Source organism: Fistularia commersonii, chromosome 33 (genome assembly GCF_037954325.1).
Source record: "Fistularia commersonii isolate RoL2024-O1a breed Wild chromosome 33, RoL_Fcom_v1.0, whole genome shotgun sequence".
NCBI lineage: Eukaryota > Metazoa > Chordata > Actinopteri > Syngnathiformes > Fistulariidae > Fistularia > Fistularia commersonii.
The window spans coordinates 5655773-5683362 of record NC_141316.1 but is presented as its reverse complement, the minus strand read 5'-3'; the positions used below and the strand labels follow the sequence as shown (position 1 = coordinate 5683362).

The 27590-nt window shown below is 42.8% G+C and overlaps 2 protein-coding genes across 2 annotated transcripts in view; both read right to left on the bottom strand.

The window, feature by feature from the left end:
• Positions 1-18548, bottom strand: part of antxr1c (ANTXR cell adhesion molecule 1c) — a 40719-nt gene extending 22171 nt beyond the window's left edge. Inside the window, exons 1-8 of the mRNA XM_086140613.1 lie at positions 18027-18548; positions 6179-6250; positions 3287-3358; positions 2872-2953; positions 2755-2785; positions 2590-2663; positions 2448-2516; positions 2043-2123 (exon numbers count right to left, since the gene is read on the bottom strand). Coding sequence (XP_085996739.1) covers positions 2043-2123; positions 2448-2516; positions 2590-2663; positions 2755-2785; positions 2872-2953; positions 3287-3358; positions 6179-6250; positions 18027-18193 — 648 coding nt within the window. The 5' untranslated portion in view covers positions 18194-18548. The remainder of the gene's footprint in view (positions 1-2042; positions 2124-2447; positions 2517-2589; positions 2664-2754; positions 2786-2871; positions 2954-3286; positions 3359-6178; positions 6251-18026) is intronic.
• Positions 18549-23506: 4958 nt separating this feature from the next.
• rbp3 (retinol binding protein 3) lies at positions 23507-27354 on the bottom strand. The gene is made up of 4 exons (XM_086141018.1): positions 26053-27354; positions 25734-25924; positions 25267-25409; positions 23507-24395 (listed from the first exon to the last, which is right to left on the bottom strand). Exons 1-4 carry the CDS (start codon positions 27244-27246, stop codon positions 24061-24063), a joined length of 1863 nt encoding a protein of 620 aa, XP_085997144.1. The 5' UTR covers positions 27247-27354; the 3' UTR covers positions 23507-24060.
• Between the last annotated feature and the right edge of the window lie 236 nt (positions 27355-27590).

Below are 27590 nucleotides of genomic sequence, written 5' to 3'. Positions count from 1 at the left end.
TTTATGTATATATGTATGCATATATATATGTGTGTGTGTACAAACACACACACATATATATCTATGTATATATATATATCGTGTACATATAACGCAGATATATATGTGTGTGTGTGGTTTTCCAGATATACATATATATAGATACACAGACAAATATATATATACCTGTTTGTACATACACACAGATATATATACATATATACGGTGATATGAACATATATAAATAACGTGTGCGTAAACATATGTGCGTACATGTTTTATGCCTGATGCCTCATGGTCCTGTTTATGGGACCACTCATGTTTATAATAACGTTTAATATAAGTCATGAACTTCACCCAGTAGGAATTTCGCTGTACCGGGAACGACGTCTCTACATTGTGCATGTGACAATAAATGCTTTGAATCTTGAATATATGTATATATATGTATGTAAAAAAGGAAAGGATTTTAATGATTTTCAGCTGAATCAAACAAATGGTTGCTTAAAATATGCATTCATCTGAACACGAGAATTAAGCTCAACTTTCAGCTGAAAAAATATTCCATGAAGTATTGAGGATCAGCAGTTCACTGGATCATAAACGGTTACACACTCATCCCCTGCTTTTACTGTTCTGTGTCATATCCATAAGGTTGACATAGCACACAGGAAGATGTGATTGGTCACAGATGCTTGAATATGGGAGACGGTTCCTGTAAGATCCATCAGATTTCCAGATTCTTTCGTCAACAAAGCTCTAGCGAATCAGCATCCGCAGATTTCAGGACAGCTGTGGAGCGAGCGATGGCTGTTTTCACCCAACTACAGCATAAAGCCATTTTTTCCCGATATAGGGATGTTGTTGATTTATTCAAAATATGCTGTTTTATCTGGAGTTGGGTCACGGGGATCCTCTCGATGCAGAGGCCCAACACTGCAAGCTTCCTTTGCGGAGGGAACTCATTTTGGCCGCTTGAATCCTGTTCTTTCACTCTCTACCCACAGCTCCCGGTGCCTCATCTCCATGGCTGGCTCCAGAAGGGGGCGTCCATAGTTGCTGTTTGTAATGGCCGACGCCCTCATCTGGATTTCAAATCATCATGCAGGTGTTCTGTGTTGTCAATCAGAACACCTGCAGTCAATCAACTGCGGCCAATAATCATGTGTTGACTTCCTTAAAGCTGGACAAAACCGGCCAAGATGGCGGCTGATGTGCAGCGCGCCAAGGGTCATAGTGCACCGTGTGGTTGCTCAGGCTGATGGGTTTGCCTCTCGGAGGAGGTGTGAGAAATGAAAGTGTAGTTGCTATGACAAGAATTCACCGTGACCTGGATAACAGAACTTCCCCATATGGCTGATACTGTGCGTTTTTGGGGTTGCTGAACATTTGTTTCTCCTCCTGTTTCAGGTAATGCAGATTTTGTTGTACTACCTGTGGAATGCTCCTCCTCATGAGGACTGATTTGTACAGCAGCCAACCTGCCCCCTTTTCCTTGTAATTGTAACTCTGCACTTCATTTTGCAGGTTTTCCTCAATTATTAAATTACACTTATTTCTATGTTGCTTCCCCTCTCTGAGGTTGGATGTAACCGTTCTGACTAACTATAAATAGTTCTGTGAATAAAATGAAAGTCCAAGTACCCTGTTTTGTATCATTTTTCATGGTGGCTATCCAGACTTGGGTTCAAGTCTTGGTTCATAAGAGGGATATTGTCTTTTTCTGGTTACTAATGTGATGTGTGTCCCTTCATTTATCTGATTTATAATTAAACAATTTTCCCAATAGACATGAAATTTTGTCTATTTGCTGACAAATGATGGCAGTCAAAATATTTTGGGCTTTGAGATTTCTTCACAACTCAGGAAATTAGTCAAACTACTTTGACACAAACCAGACTGGACTCAAGTCTTATGTCATTCAGACAGGATGGTGTGAGTGCTATTTCTAGCATGATGGGCAAAAAAAATAAACAAGGAAGTTTTTTTTTTTTTTTTTTTTTTTTTTTTGGGAGGGGTCATATTTGTACTTTGGAGACATTTTCAGAGACAAGTTCACTTACCGAATTAATGACTCCCTGCAGGGCATGGAAGCCGCCTAGGACAGGAAACACATGTTCGATGGTGTCCGCAATGGTGGCCAGCTGCGAAGGAAGTGAGACATCAGGTATAAATCCTAGCGTCTCACACAACCCGACACATTGCACAGCGGTGATTCACTGACACCATCAGTGGTTCTTATTTGTAAAGGTGCTTGTGGATTTCAGGAAATATTACACTTCCAAATGACACTGGGTAACACAGAATGCTGTTTGCTGCCTGTTGGATGGTGTGAATCTGGCTCATGTTGATTTATAGTGATTCCAAAACTTGTTTGTCTTACTTTGAACCAGATGTAGATGGAATATAGTGTAAGTAAAAAAAAAAAAAATCTGCCCTATATAATGTACTTATTTCCCTGGCCTCACCTGTGTCTCATTGAAGTCTTTGACTCCAACACAGTACACGATCGCTCCCAGAGTTCTGGCTCGGTTTGCCTGTTGGGGAAAACGGAATTGAATGGACAGGGAAAAGAGGCGGCTCACCGGCGCCTCCCTGGAATTCTGCTACCTCTAGCTGTGCACTTGTGAGCTGATGTTCCTGCAGCTCCCCGTCTGTCAGTGCAATGATCACGCTGGCCGTGCCTGGAAAAATGCAAATACACTCTCAGCATATTTGAGTGAGGGGGGGGGGGTTAAAATAAACACTGGTTGAAGCGAGTCATCTGGCCCTCACCGAAGTTCTCCTGGAGTATTTGCTCATTTGCCTTTGACAGAAAGAGAGGAAAGAAAAATTACATTTTTGAAACGTGTTTGAGAGGCGAAGCCTGACGTTCTGTTGCTCTGACCGTACCTTCTGTAGCCCGAGGTTCATGAACGTGTCTCCGCCAGGGATCTCTTTTTTCAGAGCGTTCAGCCCCTTTCTGATGTCCACTCTGTAAGGCCCGGATAGAATTCTTTGAGACAATCTGAATGCATTCCCTTCTTTTCCCTGATTTGTGTAATTGTAATTACTCCTTTTGTAACTGCCTTATAGAAATTTTAAGCTATTTCATGTAGGAACATCTACATTGCCAGATGGGTTACTTTTCATCTGCGTGTCCATTTGGAGCATCTGCTTCCACTCAGTAATGACAGTTTAAGTTAAGTTTCTGCAGATTCTCTCTTTTTGCGTGAGAGGGGCCACTGCGGCATGTGCTCGGATGTACGTCATAAAGTTTGACTTGCACAGCGACCGTCATTATCGCACATTCACCGGTTCAGCTCACCTGCTCTCGGTGAGTTTCAAGATGGTGGACGCTCGGGAGGAAAACGTGATAAATGACATCCTCAACATGGGACTGAAAAAGAGCAGTGAGAAAAAGCGTCATAATAAAGTCAACCTGTCAACTTGCCACCTGGTTAATAGTTACAAGATGTGTTGAAGACTAAGAGTAACAACTATTACCACAGAGCCTGATCTCCCAACTTGCACCACAGGCAGTGTAAGAGATCTAGATATTCCAAAAAAAATCAAAATAATTGACTTATCACAGCTGTAAAGTAACTGGTAGATACACATGGACTTTGGGCTACTTATTTTTAAAATGTTTCCTTCATTTTTAACAAATTGTTGAAAATTTGTTTAAAGAATGAGCGGGCCAATTCTGAATCATCTAAAAATCAACATTTTTATTACGTGATGCCGCTGGCTCCTAACATGAAACATTTGTGCAAGACTTTGACGCTCCCAGTTCCTTATTTCGATGCTTGCTAAGCACAGCGTTGCGTTTGTAATTGAGTCTAAATCTGGGATTGGCGGTTATTTCAGTAGACATCTGCTCTTTAGTACCAAGGAACACACATACTGTATGTATATGCGCACTGAAGCCGTATCCTCTCCACCCTCCCAAACTTGGGCATTTCTGGCTCTGAGAACAGCACACCAAAATGCTAAATTCTCAGTTATGGGATATCGAATAATTTTTTTTCTTCCTTTAAAACACTACCCAAATTCCACTGAGGTTACTTCGGCATTGGAACAACTTCCACTGCTAAGACAGAATTGAATCCAATGGTTGACTTGAGCCTGAGATATGTTATGCAACTCAAAATAAGTTGCCGATCTCCAGATGTGGCAAAGCTTGCGGTTTGTGATTATTGCATTATAAAGTATATCATGAAAGGAATCATTTACAATGAAACATCTACACTTGTGTAATATATTGCTAATGGGTGTGTTTTTCATAAAAAGGAATACTTACTTAGCTGTCGTTATGGGGCGGAGGGGGGGGAGAAACACTGCAGGAAATACTTGACCACCCATGTTGGACAGATGTAGTGGTTTGTTGAAATATTCTTATTGTTTCATATTATATTTCCTCGCATGTCAAGACTCAATGAAAAATACACGCTTCATTGAATGCATGTCTTCGATAAGCCGAACCATCGGGTGAGGCTATTTGTCTTGACATTTTACATAAATTGTTATTTTATGGTGTCGGTGTTTCCCTGTTTACAAGGATTAGCAGGTGTTGAGATGCTGTCGGGAGACTTGCATCGAGCACCTCGACTTTCTACTTTTCTTAGCTGCTGCAGTTTTCTGCAGTTTCTCACGGGTGAAGGTATTTCACCCGAGCCCTGCATTCTATACACAGTATGTGTTGTCTGGCAATGCTGGATGCTCAGGCCAAAGAAATGGGTCTAGTCATCAACACCTCATTTTTAGGTTTCCAGGAGCACCAGCTGCAGGGTGACACTCATACCAACCGTTGCGAATGGCCAGAACCGCAGCCAATTAGAGCAGGCGAGCGTGCAACGGAACAACCAATCAAAGTGAAGGGTCGGAAATACGCAGCAAGTCCAGAAAACGCATATTTCTTTGAAAGTGTGGCTTTTCTTCAACTGAAACGCTGTTAAACAAATACATTTTGACTTTCTGGCATTCCTTAGTGGTGTTGTGATTAGCTCAGCTTTTCCTTTTAAAAAAGACAAAAAAAAAAACGCAGTGAGAGGGAACTGATAAACCAAGTTAATGGTTTGTATTTGTTATAATAAGGAGCTTGCTGATTTAACATTATACTTTGCTTGATAAAAAGTGACCCCATGCAAACTGGCATATTTTCCCCCTCGACTCCGTTTTCTCAATTGATAAGCTTTGTAAAGCCGAACACAACTTTCCCTATTTCCAGATTGACCGCAATAAAATGAACTTTCCTTAAGTTTATTGAACCCATTTTTTGAAATGGTTCCAGTAACTGCTGCCACACTCATTACAAGCACGCAAAAGCGCGACCTCATTTCCTGTGCGCTCCATTACATTTTGTATTCATCCTTTTTTATGTTTGACTCGTCTGACTCATTGACATCATATTAAGACTGGGCGTTCTCTGCCCACTAAAGTAGGAAAAAATTAAACTTGAAATTACCTTATAATCTCTAGATAATACATTTGTAATGATTTAACACAGCCTTTCTTGATCATTGGTGTTGTGGTTGGTTTGAATTATTTAGCAATGTTATCAATGTAAAATCAGTACCAATTAAAATTGGACTATTTACTGTAATTCTTAAAGGTGCATTGGTGATGGGAATTGTTAGTGCTCTATTTCATGAGAGCACATTAATATGACCATCTTTTGAAAAAAAATATTATATATGCTTACAATAATTGGAGATATTTATATGTAGTCCACTCATAATACAAAATTTCCATTTCAAAGATTATTTTTATTCAGTCACCGAGTGATGTTGACGAGCCCATTTTATTTTCTGCTGTCCTGTGTATGACACTCATGAAGTGAAAGACAATAGAAAGATCTCGTCATTTCAGAGCCTAAATCTCTCCCCCTTCCAACACGAAAGGACACATCAGGATTAATACTCAGTGATTTCACAGATGTTCAGTCGGAGATAGGAACAAGGTTTTATTTTACTTCATGAGGGTCGACCGTTGACTGTGTGGATTTCTCTTTGGAGATCCTCACAGCGGGACTTCAGGAAGCTCAGCACGGAGGTAACGATGTGCTTTCTTGTCCACAGAATTACAACCGCACAACTCTCCAAATGTTACAGTATAAAGCTCATATAACTCTGGGTGGAAGTTGTAGTTGTGGTATGGCTGCAGGTGCTCAATGCAGTGAGTGACTTTAGTCCGGTGTCTTTGCAGATGTCAATCTTACCTTTTAAATTTCTCAGCTAAGTTCTCCACAAAGTAGTAGATTTCATCCCAGTGATTCTTCACACTGCCAGACCTAAAACAGAGAAAAGACGAAACGCTAGATCAGTGTTGAATTAATCACCATATAATAATCTATCCTTTATTAATGCCCCATGGGGAAATTCTTTCTCTTCAATTAACCCATCGTGTGTGTGTGTGTGTGTGTGTGTGTGTGTGTGTGTGTGTGCGTGTGTGTGTGTGTGTTGCCTTTGCTACTTTGTTGCTGCATGCACAAACACACACTGCTCGACCCATAAAAGACAAGATAATGAACCAGACAGTATTAATACTGTATATATGTGTGTGTGTCTGTGCGTGTATATACATTTGTATCTCATTGAGTTCATGGAAACAAAGAAAACAAACACAATTTTTTTTTCTTGGTCTCAAGCATGGAATTGCATCTTTATCGCAACTGATGATTGGAATCATAATAAAAACATTAATGAGAATAATCCTCATTATTACAATGTATTGTATTGGTTACAGAACAGCTGTACTCCCTTGATATGGAGGATTGCCAAAGAACACATTTAATCTGGAACACGGATTTTTTTCGTCATGTATTACAAATGTTAAAGAGGTGATTGCGTGTTGCTGTGTATCAACACGTCACTTCATCAGCGGTCGGTGCACGTGCACTGCTGAGATGACAGCAGGTCTCAGTGAAAAGCCAGAAGCCTGAGGAAATAGGTCCTGGTCCCGAGGAGGCCACTGCCAAAAACTGGTCCGTTTATATAAAAAAAAAAAAAAAAAAAAAAAAAGGGGGGGGAAAAATAGAGCTCTCCTGGGAGATATTTCATTTCCTCTATGCTGATTGCATGTGTATATTTTGTGTGTGTGTGTGCGCTTGTGGCAATTTGACATCCGGCAAGATGTGGCCAGGTCAGCAGGTCGTGTTATTTAGGGAAGAGATGACACATGGGAAATGAGTAGAGGGACTGGATGCCTCTTAACAAAATTAAGTTGACTTGGAATTAAGTTTAAAGGGACCTAATGTTGTTTTAGGTGCCGAGCGACCGACGCAACAACACTAGACGTAATGCAACCGGCCGGCGTTGTATATTTATTTCTCCTACATCAGTTCACGGCGTCGTATTGCTTTCATCTCGTCCACTGAAGCTTTCATCAAAATTCAATTCATCCTTTTTACAGCTGTCTGTAAAACAGCGGTTTAATGAGTGAGGCCAGACATAAAACGACATTTCACTATTATCTCATGTCCTGATTTAGAAGGTAATATTCGACGAGAGGCTAAACAACATAAACGGCCCAATTAAGACTACTAAGTAATGATGCTGAACGTTTGAAGTTTGCTTCTTCAGTTCGGAGCCGGTGAGAGAAAGAAGACTAAACACCGACTCGGTTACGCCTGTTAAATTCAAGTTCTATTAGTTCCCAGCACAGGAGCTCCGTCTGAGAGCGACGTCTAGAAATACAGTAATAAACAGAACTACCTTTGTCTTGCCTTTGCTACTTTGTTGCTTTCTACATTTGCGCAATTTATCTGGAGCACGGAGGGAAAATAAGAAATTACATTTGAGATAATCATTGTGTCATTTAAGAATACCGTTGTTTATTTTAAGTCCTTATAATTGTTTTGAATGAATTATGGAACTCGGCATTGAGATCATACTCTGCGGTGTGTTATCGCTGCTGTCGGGAGGTGATTGTTTAGCCGAGAGAAATACGGTGAGGGAATACCAAGGATTTTCCCATCATGCATCATTCATCCAAGTCTGTGCTCTTTGCCAAACCGGACTCTGAATATGGATGACGGACTGAACAAAGTGAGAGGAAAATGGTTTGAATAAAAAGAGTTTCCCTGCCTCTAAGACAATTTTCTTTACTGTGGGGATAGACCTCTTTATCTGTTACTTGCCTCAAGAGATTTGAAATAAAAAATAAAAATGAAAAATGAAACTAAAAATCAAAATTCTAGGAATGCCAAAAGAATATGTCCACCCATGAAACTATCAGTAGAAAATCTGGAAAAATTTATTGTATGTCTCTTTTTGAGGTATAAATGAGGGAATGAATGGTTGTATGTTTCTAGACGTGGCCCTGTGATCGACTGGCGACTGCTCCAGATTGAACTCCTCTTCTCGCCCAATGACCTCTGGGATAGGCGGTCCAGCAACCGTGAGGATAATTGAACAAATAAAAATAAATAAATGAACATCATCTATGGGTTTTTTGCTTCACTCTGCATCCCTAGATGAGTTGCTGCTTTGTCGCACTTTCCCCTTTGGCTGGTTCTGTTTCCTGCCGGGATACTTTTGAGTGAATAAGTGAATAAAAGGCCACGAGACAGCGTTTGCTCCGATCATGGGTCAGAGCCGTTGGGGTTTTTGGTCGCCAAAGAAAGGAAAATTCAATTTCCGTATATTAAAGCTAACGTGATCAAAAAAGGACTCGCAGAATTGGACTTGCTACCTTCATGTAGCCTCAGAACAGGAGATCGAGCACTTATCGCCTGCGTACAGGAGCTGGTTGAGTCTTAAATTGCGCAAAACTCCTTTCGGGTAAAGGTCAGCTCGAAGCCGGCTCGCCTTCACGCCGTAGACCACAACGGGATTCATTAGTCATCCGACCAAGACCGCCACCGTTACTTGGCCTCTGTCTGATTGGGGGCCAGTTGGTTGATCAGGACCCCGGCTTGGTGGTGCACACATGTCCGAACAAACCGTCCCAAGGGAAGAAGAACAACCGTACTTTGACTAAACAAGAGCGGTACCGAAAAATCTTAATTTAAACCCCTTCGCTGTTATCAGTCCAACTCCGAAAACCGCGGGTCAACCTTCTACCACCAGTACTCTGTTGGCGTGATGACTTGTTTTCGCCCACATCAAGGGTTTACATTCTTTCAAGGCTGACAAAGCAAAGCAAAGACTAGCTGAAAAATAGTCATTTCAAAATAAAAATTAAAAAAAATCAAGATGAAAGGCTGGATATATTTAGCTTGCCGCCCCCCCCTTGTGCGAACAAATACAGCCAGATACGTTTCTGTCGGGACAACTGCCGTCTGCAAGGGACGGAAGGAGTCGGTTTCTTGTTCCATTACAGCATGTGGGTGGGAAAACACGGCATCGGGTCTGCAAGTTTCCCCTTTCCCCGCAGCAAACTGTAAAGTATTATCATCGCTTTTCACTATTCCCTCAAACACGGAGAGATCCCGGGGACTCCCGTTTTTTTTGGTTTTCAAATGATTATCTTCCTTTTGTGAATCGGCACGGTCCTTGTTTGCCTTGGACCCGACCCATTGTCTGAGGCGGCTGCAGTTGTGTGGACGAGGCCTAGCTTGCAGTTTCCCTCACCTGTTCAAACAGAGCTGGGAAAGGAAGTGGACCATTTCTTTCTCTTACTTATGACTATTATTTTATTTGGATCGTTTCCATCCCTCGATTATTTGATCTAATTTTAGTGGTTTTAGCTAAACCCTGAAGTACAGCGGTTTGGGGTTGGAAAGGTGAGGGGCGTTAAAATTTGCAGACAAAGTGACCGAGCCCCGGGGGCGTTTTTGAAGTTATGTCATAGCAAATTGTCAACGCCGAGCAACAGTGTTTTCCTCTAACGGACAAACTCTTTGGGGCAAAATGAGAAGCATGTGTTTGGCAACGTGTCACTCAAGAGCTGCGAGGAAACGACAGGAAAGATATAAAGTTGGATAAGCAAAGGAAAGGGGTCCGACAGAAAATAAACACGGATCGCTCCGCAAAATTTTTACATGAGAAATTAAACCTGGAACAATCGCACAAGTGAGGGGGTATTGTTTGGAAGGTGCTAAGCCAACAGTCTTCCATCTAGTCGCCGGTAATTCGATGTTTAAAGTGATGTCATCGTGTAGACTTTCACGAAACGCGATTATAAAACTCCCCCCCGTTGTGTCCATTGTTAAATCGGTATTTCCAAAACTTGTAACGTGTGATAATCATGTCAATAACAATAATTATCGCAGCCGCTTCCATCTGGACATTTGACGCTCGCTGTGAGCAATCGATTATGCCTCCGTGTGCTGCTGGTTCAAAAAAAAAAAAAATCCCATATTTCAGCGATGTGTCAATTTTGTGGCTTCCGTGACCTTAGCTACGCTATTCCAGACACAACACCTGACTGTGAATGAGATAAAAAAAACCCCGTCAGCCTCTTGTCGAGATAAAAGATGCATATCATCTACTGAAGTGTTCCTCTTTGGACAAAGTGGCATGGCATTGCAACACTATAAAACAAACCGCAGATTACACCACTGTGAAACTGCTGATGGCAGCCAGATAGCCACATCTGTGGTTAATCTGCATCTCATGCCTTGTTTTAGGCGGCGCGAAAAACACAAGAATTAGACAAAAATGCGTCGCAAACAAAACTTCTCCCGAAGGCGCGAGGGCCGAGCGTGTCGCACCTCGAGCAGATTGTCGAGATCATTATCAGCATTTGGGATCGTTAATTCTTTGTAGCTGTCTTGATATTGGCGTGGACGTTAAAACATGTTTTCAACACTATATAGAAGATTTTAGTTTAACCACAGGGGTGATGGCATTCTTAATGACTCCTAAGGCATAAAAACAGGTCAGACCAAGCCAAGATGCAGGACTCATTTTAGACTGGTCTGCTGCTGTTGAGTCGAATGCATTCCTGAAAACTGTTGTTTAATTGGATAATTTTGTAATAACGCTGTGAATGACCCTCTAAGAGACTCGCGGTTGTAATGCTTGCAGACGGAAGGACGTCAAAGTTCAGCTCTGTGAGAAAAGCGCTCGAGAAAACACACTATCACAGCTTCAGGAAGGGCAAATTTGAGTTTCTGCTTTGACTGACAGTCTCTTGGAAGCGATACTGTTACTAGAGCCACATTATTGCCCGAATGTGAATTTTCATGGCCCGTCTGGATAATCCAAAAGAAAACCGGAGCTTCAAAAACTCTCCTTTGCTGAACTTCCCCGAAGTGTTTGTATTGTACGGAGGGAGATCCAGAGCCTCGGTCCTTTCGGCTTTTCAAACCGAGTTACAAAGGAACTCTTTCAGATTCGCTTTCTTAAAGGTTTTTATTCTCTATTAAGAACATTGTAAGATGAATCTTTAATTTGATATATTTCCACATTCTACCTGTCCATATACATGAGGTCATTTTTGATGGCGTTACGCATCATTGTTCATCAGTGCGACCTAACAGACCATGACAAGAGGAGACGGGAAGATGACTGATGTCTCTCAAAGGCCCAGGCAGACAGGAAGAATACAATCATCCATCGTCCTCTTCAACATGTTTTTCCTGCTGACTTTGTGAAATCTCCATGGCTGAAGTTTTGCAGAAGATGAGTCAGATATGCAACGAGGTCAGGCTGGAATAAAAAAAGAATAAGAAAAAAAAATAGAAACAGTTGTAGTGGTTCAAAACAATCCTCCCGCCGGGGGGGGGGGGGGGTATCCAAACAACACTCCTCTGTGGCTGATATATCAGCACAAAAAAAAAGGGGGAAAAAAGGAAAATGAATTCATCATCAAACTGAGGTTGAACTGAACCTTACAGGAGTGGACCGGGACTTAGCTTTAAAAAACTTAAACATCTAAACTTTAGATGTTTCATTCATAACGTCTATAGCTTTACAAGGATATCACTACATCCATACTGCGTGCAAAGAAATGAGCAGATTCCCGTTTACACTCGCCTTGAATCTCGTCGTGATACCGTATCATAGGAAAACAAGCAGTCTGGATCGATTCTATGGCGTTTATAGCGTTTTTGCCATACATATCACATTTACCATATTCGGTGTTGCGTAGCCATGCACCTACAGGTATAGCAGATCGAACGGCGTGGGTCCTTGTCGAACGACTTTTAGTTACAAAACAGAACGATGGGAGACAGTGGATGGAAGACAAAAAGTGCTGGAGGATCATTAAAAGAGAATTCAAAATAGGGCACATATGGTTTTGATGGGTATGAAAATGAGGTGTTTATAAAGTTTAATTCCAATTTCTCAGCCAAGTTGAATGACGACTAGGCTGATGAATGTTTTTATTTTTGTTTTTATTTAATTATTATTTTTTATCTGGATTGTTTCGGTGGATTGTGAGAGCCGAATGTTTAAAGCTTTCCCAAATGTGGAGACGAATCCGTCCAAAGTCATCTCGATGGAGCTTCTCTCTTGAACAGCCGATCATCTTCCTCCATCCAATCCTTTTCTCTCACTTCGTCCATAAAGCTTCTCCTCCTTTTCTCACCAGATATCCACTATCCCGCCAGCAATCTCAGTCTGACTTTATCTCCAGAACATCTAACATTCCCTCTGATGGATTGGTCCTATCCATCCTTCTCGCTCCTAAAAAGAACCTCAACATCTTCACCTCCGCTGCCTCCAGTTCTGCATCTTCTGCATTGCTACGCCAGACAACGTCACTTTTTCCGGGTTTAAAGTTCAGAAACACTGAATGGGGTTTTTATTTAACGCAAAGAACCCTGTATGGAAAAAAAAAAACAAAAAAAACTCAGAACTTGGAGAGTATGGAAATTCATGGATGGAAATGTTATGAGAAGATGGGATGAGTTACATGTATCTATCAGTCTGTTCCATACAATTATTTGCCCTCACGGAACCGTAAATATGCCGGCTGCCATGTTGGATCTTAGTTTAAGAGTTTAGGAACAACCAACTCATCGTTGACAGGACTCGTCATCTCTGGGACCCATCTGCCCGGAGTGTGGCAAGTGATGATGATACAAAACACACATATGCATTGCTAAAACACCGCAATGCTTGGTAGGAAAGTAAACATACATACATATCCTTCGACTAAATCCATGGAACAACTGCCTTCTCATTTCCCAGATTCCATGGATGAGATGTTAAAAATACAGCGACAATTTGGGAGGAGGTTCTGTCAGAGTCAAACCCCGAGCCACCTTCGCTAAAGGACGCAGCAGAGGCCGTTTCCGAGGCCAGCAGAATGTTAACTATGCCAAAATTCCTGGAACTCGACAAAGGACACCAAAGCTGGAACTTGTGTTTAGCCGTTCCTGAGCCTCTGAGTCTTCGATTTTTAACCACCCAACCAGCTCCCCTCTCCCGAAGGACAAGGAAGGGGATGACAGCATGTGGGAAAAAAACACTCAGTAGAAAGCTCTGGTCTCGGTCTGAAGACTTAGTGGCTTCCAGGTTCGTTCTCACGCTTTAAAGTGTTGAAGAAGGAAAAATAGACTTAAAAAAGAGAAAATCCAAACTGCAACCGAGGAGGCTGTCTGCCATTCCAGCTGGGCCCATCCAGACCACCCCATCCTGCAGCCAATGACGGCGCTCCAATTCAACTGACTGGGCACAAGGATGTGTTTGTTTAAAACCACTAACCTACTTTTAAAGCCGCTGCTGAAGTCTGAGGCGAAGTCTAACGCCTCACGTCTCCTCCGACACAGAAAAGAGTCGCGAGCGAGACGAAAACAATGCATGAAAGGCCGGCGGAGATCCGTCGCACTCGCATCCCCAAAAGGGTTTTTCGATTGTTGCCAGGCCGCTCGTGAACACACCGTGAAGACCTTGGATTCTCGGTGCACGCAAAGCTTCAGGCAGAATGATATCATGGTTTAACTACATATTTACCCCCTTTTGGAAACACCAGTTCATCAAAATGAGAGTCATTCCACAGTTAGAGGTATTTTACATATTTATAGTCTGCAGCTGTGGCTTTCTGCTGACTGACTTGCTTTATTTGTGACTACATCAGCGACTACTTAACATCTTCCATTGTATAAACGCATGAAAAAAGGTAGGTAAATGACCATGGCTTACAGAAAATAGAATAATAGCATCGCTAACTGTCTCTGTAGTGATGTACAAACATGCACACTCTTCCCGTGACACCAAGTAGGGCAGTGAGGAGTGCAGAAAAAAAAAAAAAAAAGACGACAGAGCCGGAGAGAGCGGAATGGAAAGATGGAAAGATGGAGTGTGGAAAAATGCCGAAAAAGGGGGGACCAGCCTCGCGTGTTTCTGTTAGCGTTTAAAAGTTTATCTTGCTTTGCTGATATGTTGCCTAAAAAGGGCAGCACGACTGCGGAAAAGTTACAGTGGCGATGTATGGCAAAATAAAAAGTCAGTTTATTACTGGCCGCTTGTAAAAAGCCCATAAATGACGAAAGGCCCGATGGATTTACGTGACTTCTCTTTGTTTGTAAATTGTAGTTGTTTTACAAGCCAAATCCACGCGCTGATGCTCTTTCTCAAATTACAGTCAGACCCTCAGTCTACCTGCCAGCATCTTAACGTTGCCGTTCCTTCGTGGCCATGTTGGCACTTAGGAAGAGTGGCGTGTCGCAACGCTGTCGTGCCAACGCTGCGTTTCTTCCAAGGACTCCGTGAATAGCTTCTGTATGCCACGATAAGGGCCGTTTTTCATCGGCCGCAACAAGATGACGTGATGCCACGTCCTCAACAGAGGTTGAAGGGGGGGGCCGTATGTTCGCCCACGTTTTGAGAAATTAAAAACATTAAAGTTGCGCTTTGCATTTTATTTTGAAAAGGGATGGGACGGCTGAACGTTTTCATTTCACATATTTCCATTCTGACGCTTTTTTTCTCGATTCTTAATCATCTAAAGCGTCAGTATTCTGTTGTTGAGCCATCGCAGCCCTGCAGCTCTATGTTTTATATACTTTCTGCAAAGAGACTGTGCCTTGAAAAATTTAAACAGGCGTCTGTGCAACCATTAGCCACCTTCTTCAGGCCCATTTATTTAAAAGAGCCCTTTCCTGCATGTTCCAGCCATGACGAGACATAATCAGGCCCAGAGAGCAATAAATGCCTTTGGAGTTGACTTTATGAGCCAACACAGCGGTGTCTCTGCTCATTATTTGAAACCCATGAAGCTCCTTTTCACTTGCAGCACACACACACACACACACACATACACACACCAATCCCATCCGGCCTCTTGTCACGTGTGTTTTTTTTCTTTTTACCAGCTGACCGTAACCACCAGCTCGACCTCGCAGGGTTGAGGGATGGGTCAAACGGTAAACCGCTGACAAAACTGTCGGCGTACGTGTCATTACTCCGAAAACTTTGGAAACTCAAAAGGAGTTGTTATAGGAAATGGCGGCACGACCTTCAGAATCGCTAACGGAAGCGAAATGTTAAGGTTTTGTTTACAAAGCTCAGCGTTTTCATTGCCACTCGAATCCCGAGTCTGTTTAGAATGCCGTTTAAGTCATTTATTTATCTCGTCATTTTGTTTATTTACATTTTGATAACAGCATCTGAAGCTCCCTCATCATATCTGCAGCCGGGTGAAGCAGTTTTTGCAACAGTTCCCGACAACATTCAGTCCCACTTTCTTCTCGACAAAGGTTACAGTTCGGGCAAGGCTTACTGCTGGTTGGGTTGAGGGACATCCCATAATGCGGTTTTCTCAATTCTCCTATCTTGTCAGCATGAATGACCCGTTCTCTCTGTCATTTGTGACTGTTCTTCTTTATTTTATATATCAGGAACGCCTTTTTTTCCTTCTTTTTTGGACCACTTCATGAATGACCCTTCATCGATTCATAACAGTAACCTCATATCGTACTGTGGCATCTGACCAGGCGTCCACCATTGTTATTTCTTTTATCAATGTTAAAGCTATTATCTTATCATTTCAGCTATTTCCCTATAGCTATCTATAACTAACTATCTTGTTCCTGTCGCTCCAATCATAACATACTCTCGCTTTCTATCTCTTTCCTTCTCTCTCGCTCTCTCTTTTGACCTCGGCGGGTCGAGGCAGAAGGCCGCCGACATTTAGCTCGCATCTGCCGATGGACCCGCTCTTCATGTAAGGTGTCATCAGACAACAATGTTATGATTTGGGTGCAATATACATAGAATCTGACTTTACATGAACCAAATGGCAGCTATAGCAATGACATAAGAGATGAATTTGATAAATTCTGGTGTTGCATCTACAGCCGCTGAGTGGAAAGACTCGCTACTATGACTTTGGTATGACAGTAAACACCCCAACAACTTCTCTGACTGTATTACTGACAGGAGTGTTCGGCAAACGGTGTGTTATTTGGCGTCTGCAACAAAGATTCTGGCAGACACAGGTCTACCAGAGAGGAAGAGAACCATCCCTGTGCAGCAGAGGAAGTTAATGATTTGTTTCATAACCTGACAAAAACTGTTTTTCCACCCGAGCTGGTTAGGAATCACCTGAGCCAAGAAATGTTGCTCTATAAGTGTTTTTGATCTCGGCCAAACCAAACACTTTCCCAATTTTTCGGTGGTAAGGTGTACAGTCCGTGCTCCTGGAGTGCCCTTTCAGAAAACCCCAATGACCTTTTCCCCACACTTTCATAGAACTGAAAAGCTGTCGGTTGTCTCAAAGAAGCATTTGTTTGACACCGGCTTTGCCCGAAAACATAATTGGGGAAAAAAAGCTAGAAAATGATCTAAACTCTGTTTATAATATGCCTGCAAAAGTTGGGTGAAGGTAGCAGTTTTTGGATTTTTTGGAGTTTAAATCTCCCATGAATCCCATTGATTACACACACACACATAATGAAGTGTGTGTGTGTGTGTGTGTGAATGAGCGCTGGCCTCCAGGCACGACATCCGCTAATGAACTTCCTCCTGCTCGCAAGTGCCGTCCCAAACCTTGTTAGTCGCCCTGAAAGGTGGGCGACAAAGCTTGCAGTCGAGCTAAAGATAGCATCTGACGGAAAACTAACGGAAGGGGGCTTTATGATTTGCAACATGTGTTTACCGACCAAGGCCAGCCAAACATCTTCCACATCTGGATAGCAGTCCCATTTTTTAACTTCATCTCGCTTGATAGGGTTGGTAGGGAAAAACATGATAATTACTAAATCTACGCGCCTGGTGGGGTCGTATCCAAGGCGGGCAGGGATGAGATACTGCACTTTCGCCATCCACAGCGACTCGTGAACACACCGATAATAAAATCGGGGTTTTTAAAGCTGCCGCGGGACACATCTGCTCTCCGAATTAAACTCACATTTCCTATCGATGTTGTTCTCGTCCCCGCCGTCCCTCCTCCTCCTCCCAATCCTGACATTCTTCCGTCGGTCCGAGAGGAACGATAGGAGCTGATGCGGCAATATTCCGTCAGGTAAAAAAAAAAAGCTACAATAGAGACTAGCCGAAATAAAAAGTCGTATTTCATCTGCAGAAAGGGATGCTCATTAAGGCCTGATGTCATGGGAAGCGTTATTGTATTTTAATGTCTCGGCAACAGTGCAAAAGCCCCGAAATGGAGGCCTTTCAGGAGTTTCTCGGGCTTATTCTTTTTGGGTGACATTTTTGTTTTCCCCCTGGCATGACACTCCGGTCCAGCCCTGACATGTCACTTCACCGCAACATTTTTCCTACGTGGGTGTTGAGAGAGAGCGGGAACAGGGGAGTGCGAGGTCGAGCGGTCGCGGTGCAAAAACGGTTTCGATGGACGGGTGGGGATATATAATGAAAGACCCCTTTGGCCGCAGTGAATTCAAGCATTTACTTTTGGTTTGCAGTGGAGAATCAGAGGATTATGACTCGCGAGGGAAAGGGGGGGGGGGGAATTCACCCTTGAATCATCCAAGAGGCGCCTCCTATTTTTGCTTATTCAGCAGTGTGCGAGGCTCGACGTCAGCCTCGGCCTCATCACAAGCGGTCCTGTGTGTTTTTTAAACAAACGGGACCGAACAAAAGAAACTTCACTTCATCACATCGTCGGCGTAAAAGACAAAATTGAATGCAGATGTTTTACAAGGATCGAAGTTGGGATCGTGTTATCGCGTTGTGACTCTGTGTAGAATCAAACATGCTCGCACTTACTTATCAAGAACAAAATACAGGTCAAAAGCTCCCTGGCAGGAACTTTCCTCCTCTTCCTCCCCTTCGCCCTGCAGCTCCGGCTCGGCTCTCGCGGATGGAGAGGAGAGCAAGAATAATCCGAACAGGAACAGGGTCAGGGACATGTTGAGGACCAGTCTCGACATCATTCTGTCCTCCGAGGTTTCGAGTGAAGGCGAAGGTTAAGGTCCCTTTTGTGAATGAGGTTCACAAATATAAAAGAAGAAAAAGTCAACTTCTTCTTCTGCTTCTTCTGCTCTTACATCCCAGAGACGGGGCTGCGGAAGACGGGATGCAAAAGACAAAACAAAGGATGCAACACACTTCTTCTTCTTCTTCCTTTTAGGGGATCCTGAGCGAGCGCATCCCCGGTCAAACAGCAGCCTTGCGTTTCTTTCACCGGCAGGAATGAGTTTCGGCTAGAATCCACATTAAAGTTGTAGGAAAAAACAAAGAAAGACCAAAAAACAAAAAAAAAAAAAAAAAAAAAAAACTGCCTCAGCCAAACAATCCCATTGGAGAAAACTGACTGATCGGAGGAGAAAAGAACAATAGAAGCTTCCTGTCAAAGTGTCAAGCTTTAAAAAACAAAAACAAAAGAGGAAGAGGAGTGGAGCTGTAGAGCGGAGTTGGCGCAGGAGGGACTGGGAGCCGGGGGAGCAGACTTGGCTGAAATGGACCAGGTTTCATATTTCATCCCGAGGAGGAGAGAGGAAGGAGGAAGAGGGGGGAGAAATGGGTCAAGATCGCAGTTTGCGCCTCCCCTGCGCGCCCGTGAGTCTGGACCGGGAGCGGAGGGGTGATCTTCACCGGCTCCTCGGAGGAGATCGCAGTTTCCGTGGGAATTTGGACAGCATCTCTCTGCAGGGCCGGGGAATCGGTGGACATCCCGGTGGGGTTCTGCATCATGGATGGTTTGACAGCGCGCAACTGTACAACAGCCTGTTTTCCCACCAATCGCTCACAAAAAGAAAATTCAGTAACTAAACCCGGTTACACGGTTGCTTGAAGCTCACAGAGACACCAAATACCTAATAATATGTAATACTTTAAAACCTGATAAACCTACTGCCGGAGCAACAGGAAATAGCAACTTCAAAGAAAGCATACTCTACTATTATTATTATTATTATTACAGAATAATTACTGAACTTTTTGTCTATTTAATTTATGTCATTTATTTATTGTTGTATTTTTGAGTTACCATCCAAAACATTGAACTGAATAATCCCTCTTTTTTTAAACGTATTAATCAATAAATTTAGATAACAAATTCAAATAACAGCCTGTTTTCCCACCCATCACTCACAAAAAGAAAAGAAAATTCAGTAACTAAACCCGGTTACACGGTTGCTTGAAGCTCACAGAGACACCAAATACCTAATAATATATAATACTTTAAAACCTGATAAACCTACTGCTGGAGCAACAGGAAATAGCAACTTCAAAGAAAGCATACTCTACTATTATTATTATTATTATTACAGAATAATTACTGAACTTTTATCTATTTAATTTATGTCATTTATTTATTGATGTATTTTTGAGATACCATCCAAAACGTTGATCTGAATAATCCCTCTTTTTTTTAATGTATTAATAAATTTAGATAACAAATTTAAATAGCAGCCTGTTTTCCCACCCATCACTCACAAAAAGAAAAGAATATTCAGTAACTAAACCCGGCTACATGGTTGCTTGAAGCTCAGAGTGACACCAAATACATAATAATATTTAATACTTTAAAACCTGATAAACTTACTGCCGGAGCAACAGGAAATAGCAACTGCAAAGAAAGCATACTCTACTATTATTATTATTATTATTATTACAGAATGATTACTGAACTTTTTATCTAAATTATTTAATTTATGTGATTTATTTATTGATGTATTTTTGAGTTCCCTTCCAAGAGGTTGATCTGAATAATCCCTCTTTTTTTTAAATGTATTAATTAATACATTTAAATAACAGCCTGTTTTCCCACCCGTCACTCAAAAAAAGAAAAGAAAATTCAGTAACTAAACCCGGCTACATGGTTGCTTGAAGCTCACAGTGACACCAAATACATAATAATATAAACCTGATAAAACTACTGCCGGAGCAACAGGAAATAGCAACTTTAATGAAAGCATACTCTACTATTATTATTGTTATAACAGAATAATTACAGAGCTTTTTACCAATTTTACTTAATTTGTCATTTATTTATTGATGTATTTATGTGTTTTTGAGTTCCCTCCCAAAACGTTGATCTGAATAATCCCTTAAATGTATTAATTTAGGAATGTAATTGATCTATCTATCTATCTATCTATCTATCTATCTATCTATCTATCTATCTATCTATCTATCTATCTATCTATCTATCTATCTATCTATCTATCTATCTATCTATCTATCTATCTATCTATTTCTGTGATCCCTTCCCCGACATTGATCTGAATAATTCATTTGTTTATTTATGTTCCCTTCCAGTTCATTGCTCATTATTGTAATGGATGATGTAAGTTGACTAGTCGTTCTCTCTGTCATTGGTGACTGTTCTTCTTTATTTTATAAATCAGGAACGTCTTTTTTTCCTTCCTTTTTTTGGAGAACCCGCATTTGCTTTGGTTTTCAAGTAATGATGAATCTTCGAACCCTGTGAACCGGTGAGCCGGGGGGCCTCCAGCCCTGGACATGTACTTCCACCGACTGTGCCCTCGCATGTCTTATCAGGCGAACTCTCAACACACATGTTTTCGCAGCGCAGATAGCAATACCTTCATTCATCAGACAGACGGCGGGATGAGAGAAATGTCCACGGGAGCTACTGGGGCTGTAAGATCGGCTGAGACAGAGAAGGAAGTCAAAGCCAACTGTATCTTGCCATGCCGGTGTTAAACAAGGACACAATGTATATATAAATATAGACTAAAATGATGAAACAGCTCGGGGTTTATGGTCTGCCCTTGGTGCGTGATCCTCTGTTGATGGAGGCTGAAGTCAAGAAAAACAGGCCCAAAAAAAAAAAGAAACCAGACGGAACGGATCAACAACGTGACAGATAACGGGAATCCGATGAACACGAATGAATGATATCAGGTTCAGCGTTTCTTCTGTGTGCAGGCGTTTGGTGAAAGTAACAAGACAGGGAGGACGGGAGGTACCTTGTGACAGTGATGGATTATTACATGTTGAATTTTAAAGGACTTTTAATCGATGTCTGCCTCCAAGAAGATCGCCCTGGTCTTCTTCAGAGGCGTCCTGTCAACTTTACACAAACCAGAAAGAGCAGCAGCCTGACTTCTTAACACGGTCAGCTCTGCTTCGGAGCTCCTCAAACCGTCATCGCACATACACGCACACACACACGCACACACACACTCACATGCATACATACACTGCCCTCTAAACCTTTGTCTTTGAAAGACTTACCAAATGGATACTGACTTCAGTTTGTTAAAGAGGTCCTCTTCTGTGGAACTACCTTTCAATCTACGACCGATGGGGACAACACCCTCCCTTTGTTCAAGAAAAGGCCTTAAAACTTTTCTTTTTGGGAAAGCTTGTAGTTAGCACTTGGCTAGTCCCCGGTTATGCTGTGCCGAGTGATATCCCATAATGCACTTCTCTCATTCCTCCCACTCTTCCTACCCTGTCTGCAGGAATGTCCCCTCATCGATGCATGATAACTACCTCACTCATTCACACATGCCTCATTCTGTTATCTATCTTTTTCATTTTTGTTGTCTTTGTCCTTTTGTCTTTGTTATTTATATTTATATTCATATTTGTTGTTATTGTTGCGCTGCTGTGACAAATGAATGTCCCTTATGGGGATCAATAAGATATTCTTATCTTCTCATCATTAATAATTACTAAAGTGTTACAAAAAATTGCTGTTTTTCATCAGAAAATATTTTCATCCAGAACCCTTTTTATGATTTAACTATAAGATATAATGCAGCCTTCTTTGTAGCATTACAGACTTGAGTCTGGTTAACTCAATTAACCAACATTGCATATTTGATTTGTTTCTGATATCTGTTTATGTATATCAGGAGTGCGGTTGGTAAACTGACGGACGCTTATGTTGGTTAAAAAGAAATCACAAGACAACATTAAAATAAACCCGTGATAAACCATTTGGTGCTTCCTGTTCGAGCCTGCATCTCCCAACCCTCAAACGGTCTCTATGACACTTTACCTTTTGATTTTCGAGTCAGCGATGGCAGAAGGCCGCCAGCATTGAGTTCAGACCAAGCCAAGGTTTCTGCCCAGTAGAAGGGTGTGTTCCTTCCCGCCGTCGCCAAGTGCTCGCTCGCGGAAGAATGCCGGCTTTCTTTAAGTAATCTTAAATACCGCGGTTCCGACCTGCTCTGAATCCCAAGTGTCTTCAGACAGCAGTGTTGTGATTTGGTGCCATTTAAATATAATCTGACTTGACTTCTTCAGCTTTGATGCACAAACCAAGAACACTCTACACAGTCCTACATGCAATAACTCCATTTGATCTGTTTTTTTTGGATTACTAAAAATATCCTCAAAGGGGTTTTGGCAGCATCGTAACCTAATAACTAAACTGCCGTCAAGAACAAATGTAAAAATACCACGTGACGTCGCAAAGCCACTTTGGCTTGTGATGTGGTTCACTTCACATTTTGATGGATGACCAAGGGCTTTTTCGATTAATTCTCAGAATGTTGATTAAGCACAGATGATATGTATATCCTATAAATACATTTTTGTCTCGTCTGACTTTGTCTCTTAGAAGGATTTGTAACAAACCCCCTACTGAGGTCAAAGTTCATGTGTTACAGATTGATAAATGATAATATAACTCTTCATGTTAGCATTGTAATTCTTTATGGCCAAGTCCTTGTAATAGTAGTTGTGATGAAATGAACTCCGAAAAAGTATTATTCAGGATTTTTGGATTCTCCAAAATCTTAGCGTAAATATAATTAACAAGTGTTAATAATTACTAAAGTATTAGAAACATGGCCGCTTCATATCACAAAACATTGATTATCATCCTCTTGATACATGTAATGCAGCCTTCATAGCAGCATTACTTGCTTATTGAGTCTGGATAACTTAATTAACTAAAATTGCATATTTGTTAAACCCAATTTCTAATATCTCTTCACCTATATTAAGAGTGCGGTAGGTAAACTGACGGTGCTTAAGAGGGTAAAAAGAAAATCAAAAGACAATTAATATTGAAATAAACATGACAAACCATTTGTAGCTTCCTCATCTAAAATGAACACAGGATGTGTGAAACATTGTTTTAAATTTACTTCCTTCATCTACAGTCGGATTTTATGAGTTTACAGAGAACAGACAGGGGTTTATTTATAAATGAGTCCAATGTAATTGTTAAAAATCTTGTGAAATCTCTGACTCTTACTACGATTGCTCAACGCAGGGAGCGCAGTGTCAGTAAAACAGGACCAATACACACTTTGGTTTGTATTAACTTTTATTTTGCGTCACCACAAACCGGACTAGAAACAATCCAGGAAGCATGAAGTCGGCTGCACGATCGCCACACGGTATTTCTGATGCACGACAAGGACGTCAGGATAGAGTCACGGGTGCTATCGGATCTCGGTTTTTAAAGAGTCTGAACGCGAAAATGACGAGCGGCGATCGGGGACAGAAAACCTTTTTCGAGAGTTATTCTTATGAGGTGACTTCAAAAATATATATATTTTTTTTGTAATTGAATATGTTATAGATGCTGACAGCATGATACGGTTTGGCGAAGCTTCTCAGCTCCATTAACTCCAAGAACTTTCACAGCTGGAGTAACACTTAACAGAGAAAGGGGCAAAATATTTAATTAGAATTTTTGCTCCACTACAAACTGATCAAAAGGCTTAGGCATTGTGACAATGGAAACACAGATTTATTTATTTTTTTTTTATGCTCAACCTACATTCCTCAGATCTAAATCTTCAAACCGTTTGGCTGCCGAAGCATGACTGACTATTGGATGTTCCTCTCGCCGCGTCCAAGGCGTGGCTCACTTCCTCTTCTTCTGGCCTGCAATGTGCTTATTGAAGATGGCCTTGGCCGTTTCCAGGGCGGCCTCTGCCGAGACGGGTATGTGCGGCGTGATGCCGACTCCCTCCCAGGCCGGCCCGGTGGAGACGTCGGAGTGGATGGTGGGGATGCTGAGGAAGATGTCTGTCTGGCCGACGCGGAAGGTTTTGGGTGGGTGGGACGCGCCGGCCGTGGTCTCGCCCACGATCATGGCGCGGCCGAGCTTCTTCATGATAAAGACGAACTCCTCGGCTGCGCCGGCGGTGGCTCCGCTGGTCAGGATGATGAGGCTCTTCTTGGAGCCGTACCTCGTGCCTGAAGAGGGTAAGACAGAGGGGAGAATCGAATCAAAACGGGAGTTACAGCAGACCAATGTCATCGGTAAATATTAAAATATGAAAGTTTTAACAGTTTATAGGTTACATGGGGGATTCATGTGAGCGGGTCACAAAAGCAGAGCAGAATTGATGTCATCCTACTCGCTGCCTCAGCTCTTTGTGCGCGCAAAACTGGTCTGGCGGTGGCTGCCATGCAAGATGCCAACCAGGAACGGGCAGAGCTCAATGTGTGACCGAGGAAACGTGACGAGGGTCTAAACCGGTGACCTTCCGGTGAACAGACGGCAATTTGTCCTCATCGGCCTCGCCGTGCCAAGTCTTGTTCGTCTGATTGTGATCGTGCATATATTGATTGTTTTATTATCATGCTTTTGATTGTTAATAGCTCAGTGAGCGGCTTAGTGAATGGATGTCTGGATATGTGGCTCTGCGATCGACCGATGACACTCCACCCCAAGTGCAGGGTAAGTGGTAAAGATAATGAATGCGTGGATACTTATAAAACCATTCAGTCATTAATGAAATAAAAACACTTCTAAATAGTGTGAGGTGATTTTACTACCTATGAAGAGCGATGCTATTTTTAGTGTTCAAATTTTGAAAATCAGGAATATTCAGGGCCGCAGGGGAAAAACCAAAACGCTGACAGCTAAGATTGATGAAGCTTCATTAAACACACACCTCAGTCCACGGCATTTTGTAAAGTAAAACGAGACGCTACCTCAAAACGGTTGGAAAATCAGTCTTCATTAGAGGCTCAAATCGAGCGGCTATTCCTTTAAAGCTGTTGCGCCGAGGCCACGAGTTATCAAAGAAAAATCATAACATTGATTTATATTTTTAATTACCAGTGAGTTCAGACAGTGTGCGGAGCTCGGTGGTGGTGCCAGAAGGTCTGTCGTACAGCTTGTCCAGAACAATCTGCTTGTCGGCATCAAAGAAGTAGGAACAGAAGCCCGCAATGGCTGTTGTCGGGCCACCGAGGTTGTTCCTGCAAACACAGTTATGGGATAATTACAAAGAAAACTTTGCCTTCATAACAGGCTGCTCATCGTCATCACTGCAAAGGTCAATTTTGACATGAAGTCCTGCCTTTTCTAAACAATACGGTATTTTGTTTCTTCACCCTAAAAGAGAATAATCCCTTAATTAAATACAAATACCTTCATATAATGAATCGCTGTTACCCTGTAAGTCCTTTCTAATTAGCCGGGCACCGATAAGCCACACCAGCTTTAGCAGGAATATTTGTGGTTGAATATGGACGCGAAGCATTTTTAGAAGCTTCCGGCGCATTGTGAACAGGATTACCCACCTTAGGTCGATGATCATCGCGTCAGTGTTGACAACTTTGTTCCAGACGTGCTCCACGATAATCTGGGCGATGGGCTTGACCTCCTCGAAGTCCCCGAACATGTCGAAACGCAGGTAGCCGATGTTGTTTTCAAAGATGTCGGTGTGGAAGGAGACTTTGATGAGCTCAATGTACATCTCTGGGGAATAGTCCTGAGAACAACAACACGAGGGGTTGGACTATTTGCCAAAACTGATCGAATATTTGCACGGTTCAGTTTTAGTAGATCGGGATTCCCATTAGGCCACCGCTCTATGCGATAGCATTCAGCTAGACTCACCATAGGCGGCAGGGCTGGGGTGTCACTGGTGGTCTTCAGGCTCTTGTCCCCCGACAGACTCTTCAGATCAGCCGAGAGCTTCAACTCAAGACCCTCCTTGGAGACCACCGTGCCGTAATCGCCTTCCGCCAGGAGAGTTTTCAGCTTGGCCGCGACATCGGCGCCGACATCCTCAAAGGCGTAGTTGTTGGCGATGAGGACGGCGGACTCCTCGATGATGGCCGGAACTTGGGCGCGGAGGTTGACGATCTTAATGGCGGTGGCGAGGGCGTCCTCTGCATTGACTTGAACATCAGGGGTCACGCCTGTCACCTCCCAGGATGAGCCGGTGATGGGGTTGATGGATTTCGCGGTTGGCACGGTTACGTAAAAGTCAGTGTCGCCCACTTTGATTTTGTCGAGTTTCAGCGAGCCCCCGGCAGTCTTCTCCCCAACGACGGAGGCTCTCTTCAGACTTTGGAGGCAGTAGGCAACATCTTCGGCGATGCCCTTGGTGTTTTTGCTGGTGAGGATGATGAGGGGTTTGGTCGTGGCGTATCTCTCCCCGAGAAGCGTTTGCAAGGACCACAGTTCGGTTGTGGTGTTTGTGGGACGATCGAACACACTGTCGATATGAATCAGAGGCTCCGCTTGGGTAAAGTAGGATACGATGTAGGGGATGCCTGTAACGTCCCCGCTGCTGGTGTAGCGCAAGTCGAAGATCAGAGCTGAAGTCGGCAGGATTTTATTCCAGACCAGTTCCAGGAGCAAAGAGCCAATCTTGTCCGCGACCTCCTCCCCGAGGATGTGATCGATTCTCAGGTAGCCAATGTTGCCCTCTAGGATGTCGAGCTTGATGGAGGTCTGGAGGACGGCCACAAGCTGCTCTGGAGGCAAGGGGGGCATTTTTGGGGCCACAGCGGGGACATAGTTGGGCTCGTAGGTGACCTTCAGGCGTTGGTCGCTGACCGTTGTCTGCACTCCGTTGCTGAGGACTTGAGCCAAAGCCTCCGCATCTGGAATGTTGAGAACCTCCGTGTTGCTCCCGGCCGCTTCGATCGCCTCCTTCATTCCCTGGAGCTTCTCCGGCGAGCAATAATTATCCATGACAATTTTTGCCATGTCAACGATGATGCTGGGGGAAAACGAGGCCCGGGTGAAAGAAACATTTATCAAAAAAAGAACAGATGCTGCTAGAGTGAGAATTTTCGCCATTTTCTCCAATCCCGTCCGACAAATGTGGATGGCAAGTGGCTGCTGATGAAGGAACCTCCTTCAGCGATGAGGTTCTTTGTCAAATGGCACTGTTTTTGCCGTGAGGTTTCTGTTAACACACATGTAAGAGGATTTACCCCACAATAAACCCCTAATCGTATTAGCCCTCGGCAAGGCAGAAAACAACCCAGCCAAGTAGGTGTAGTAACCGGTAGGTTTCGCCGAAGATACTCTCCTTAACTTTTCACAAGGTATTTTTGACAACTACCTAAACTAAGCTGTGTCAAATAGGGGAGGAGATTAAGGGTAATGGAAATATCCGTCTGGTTATGGTGGGGCAGCGG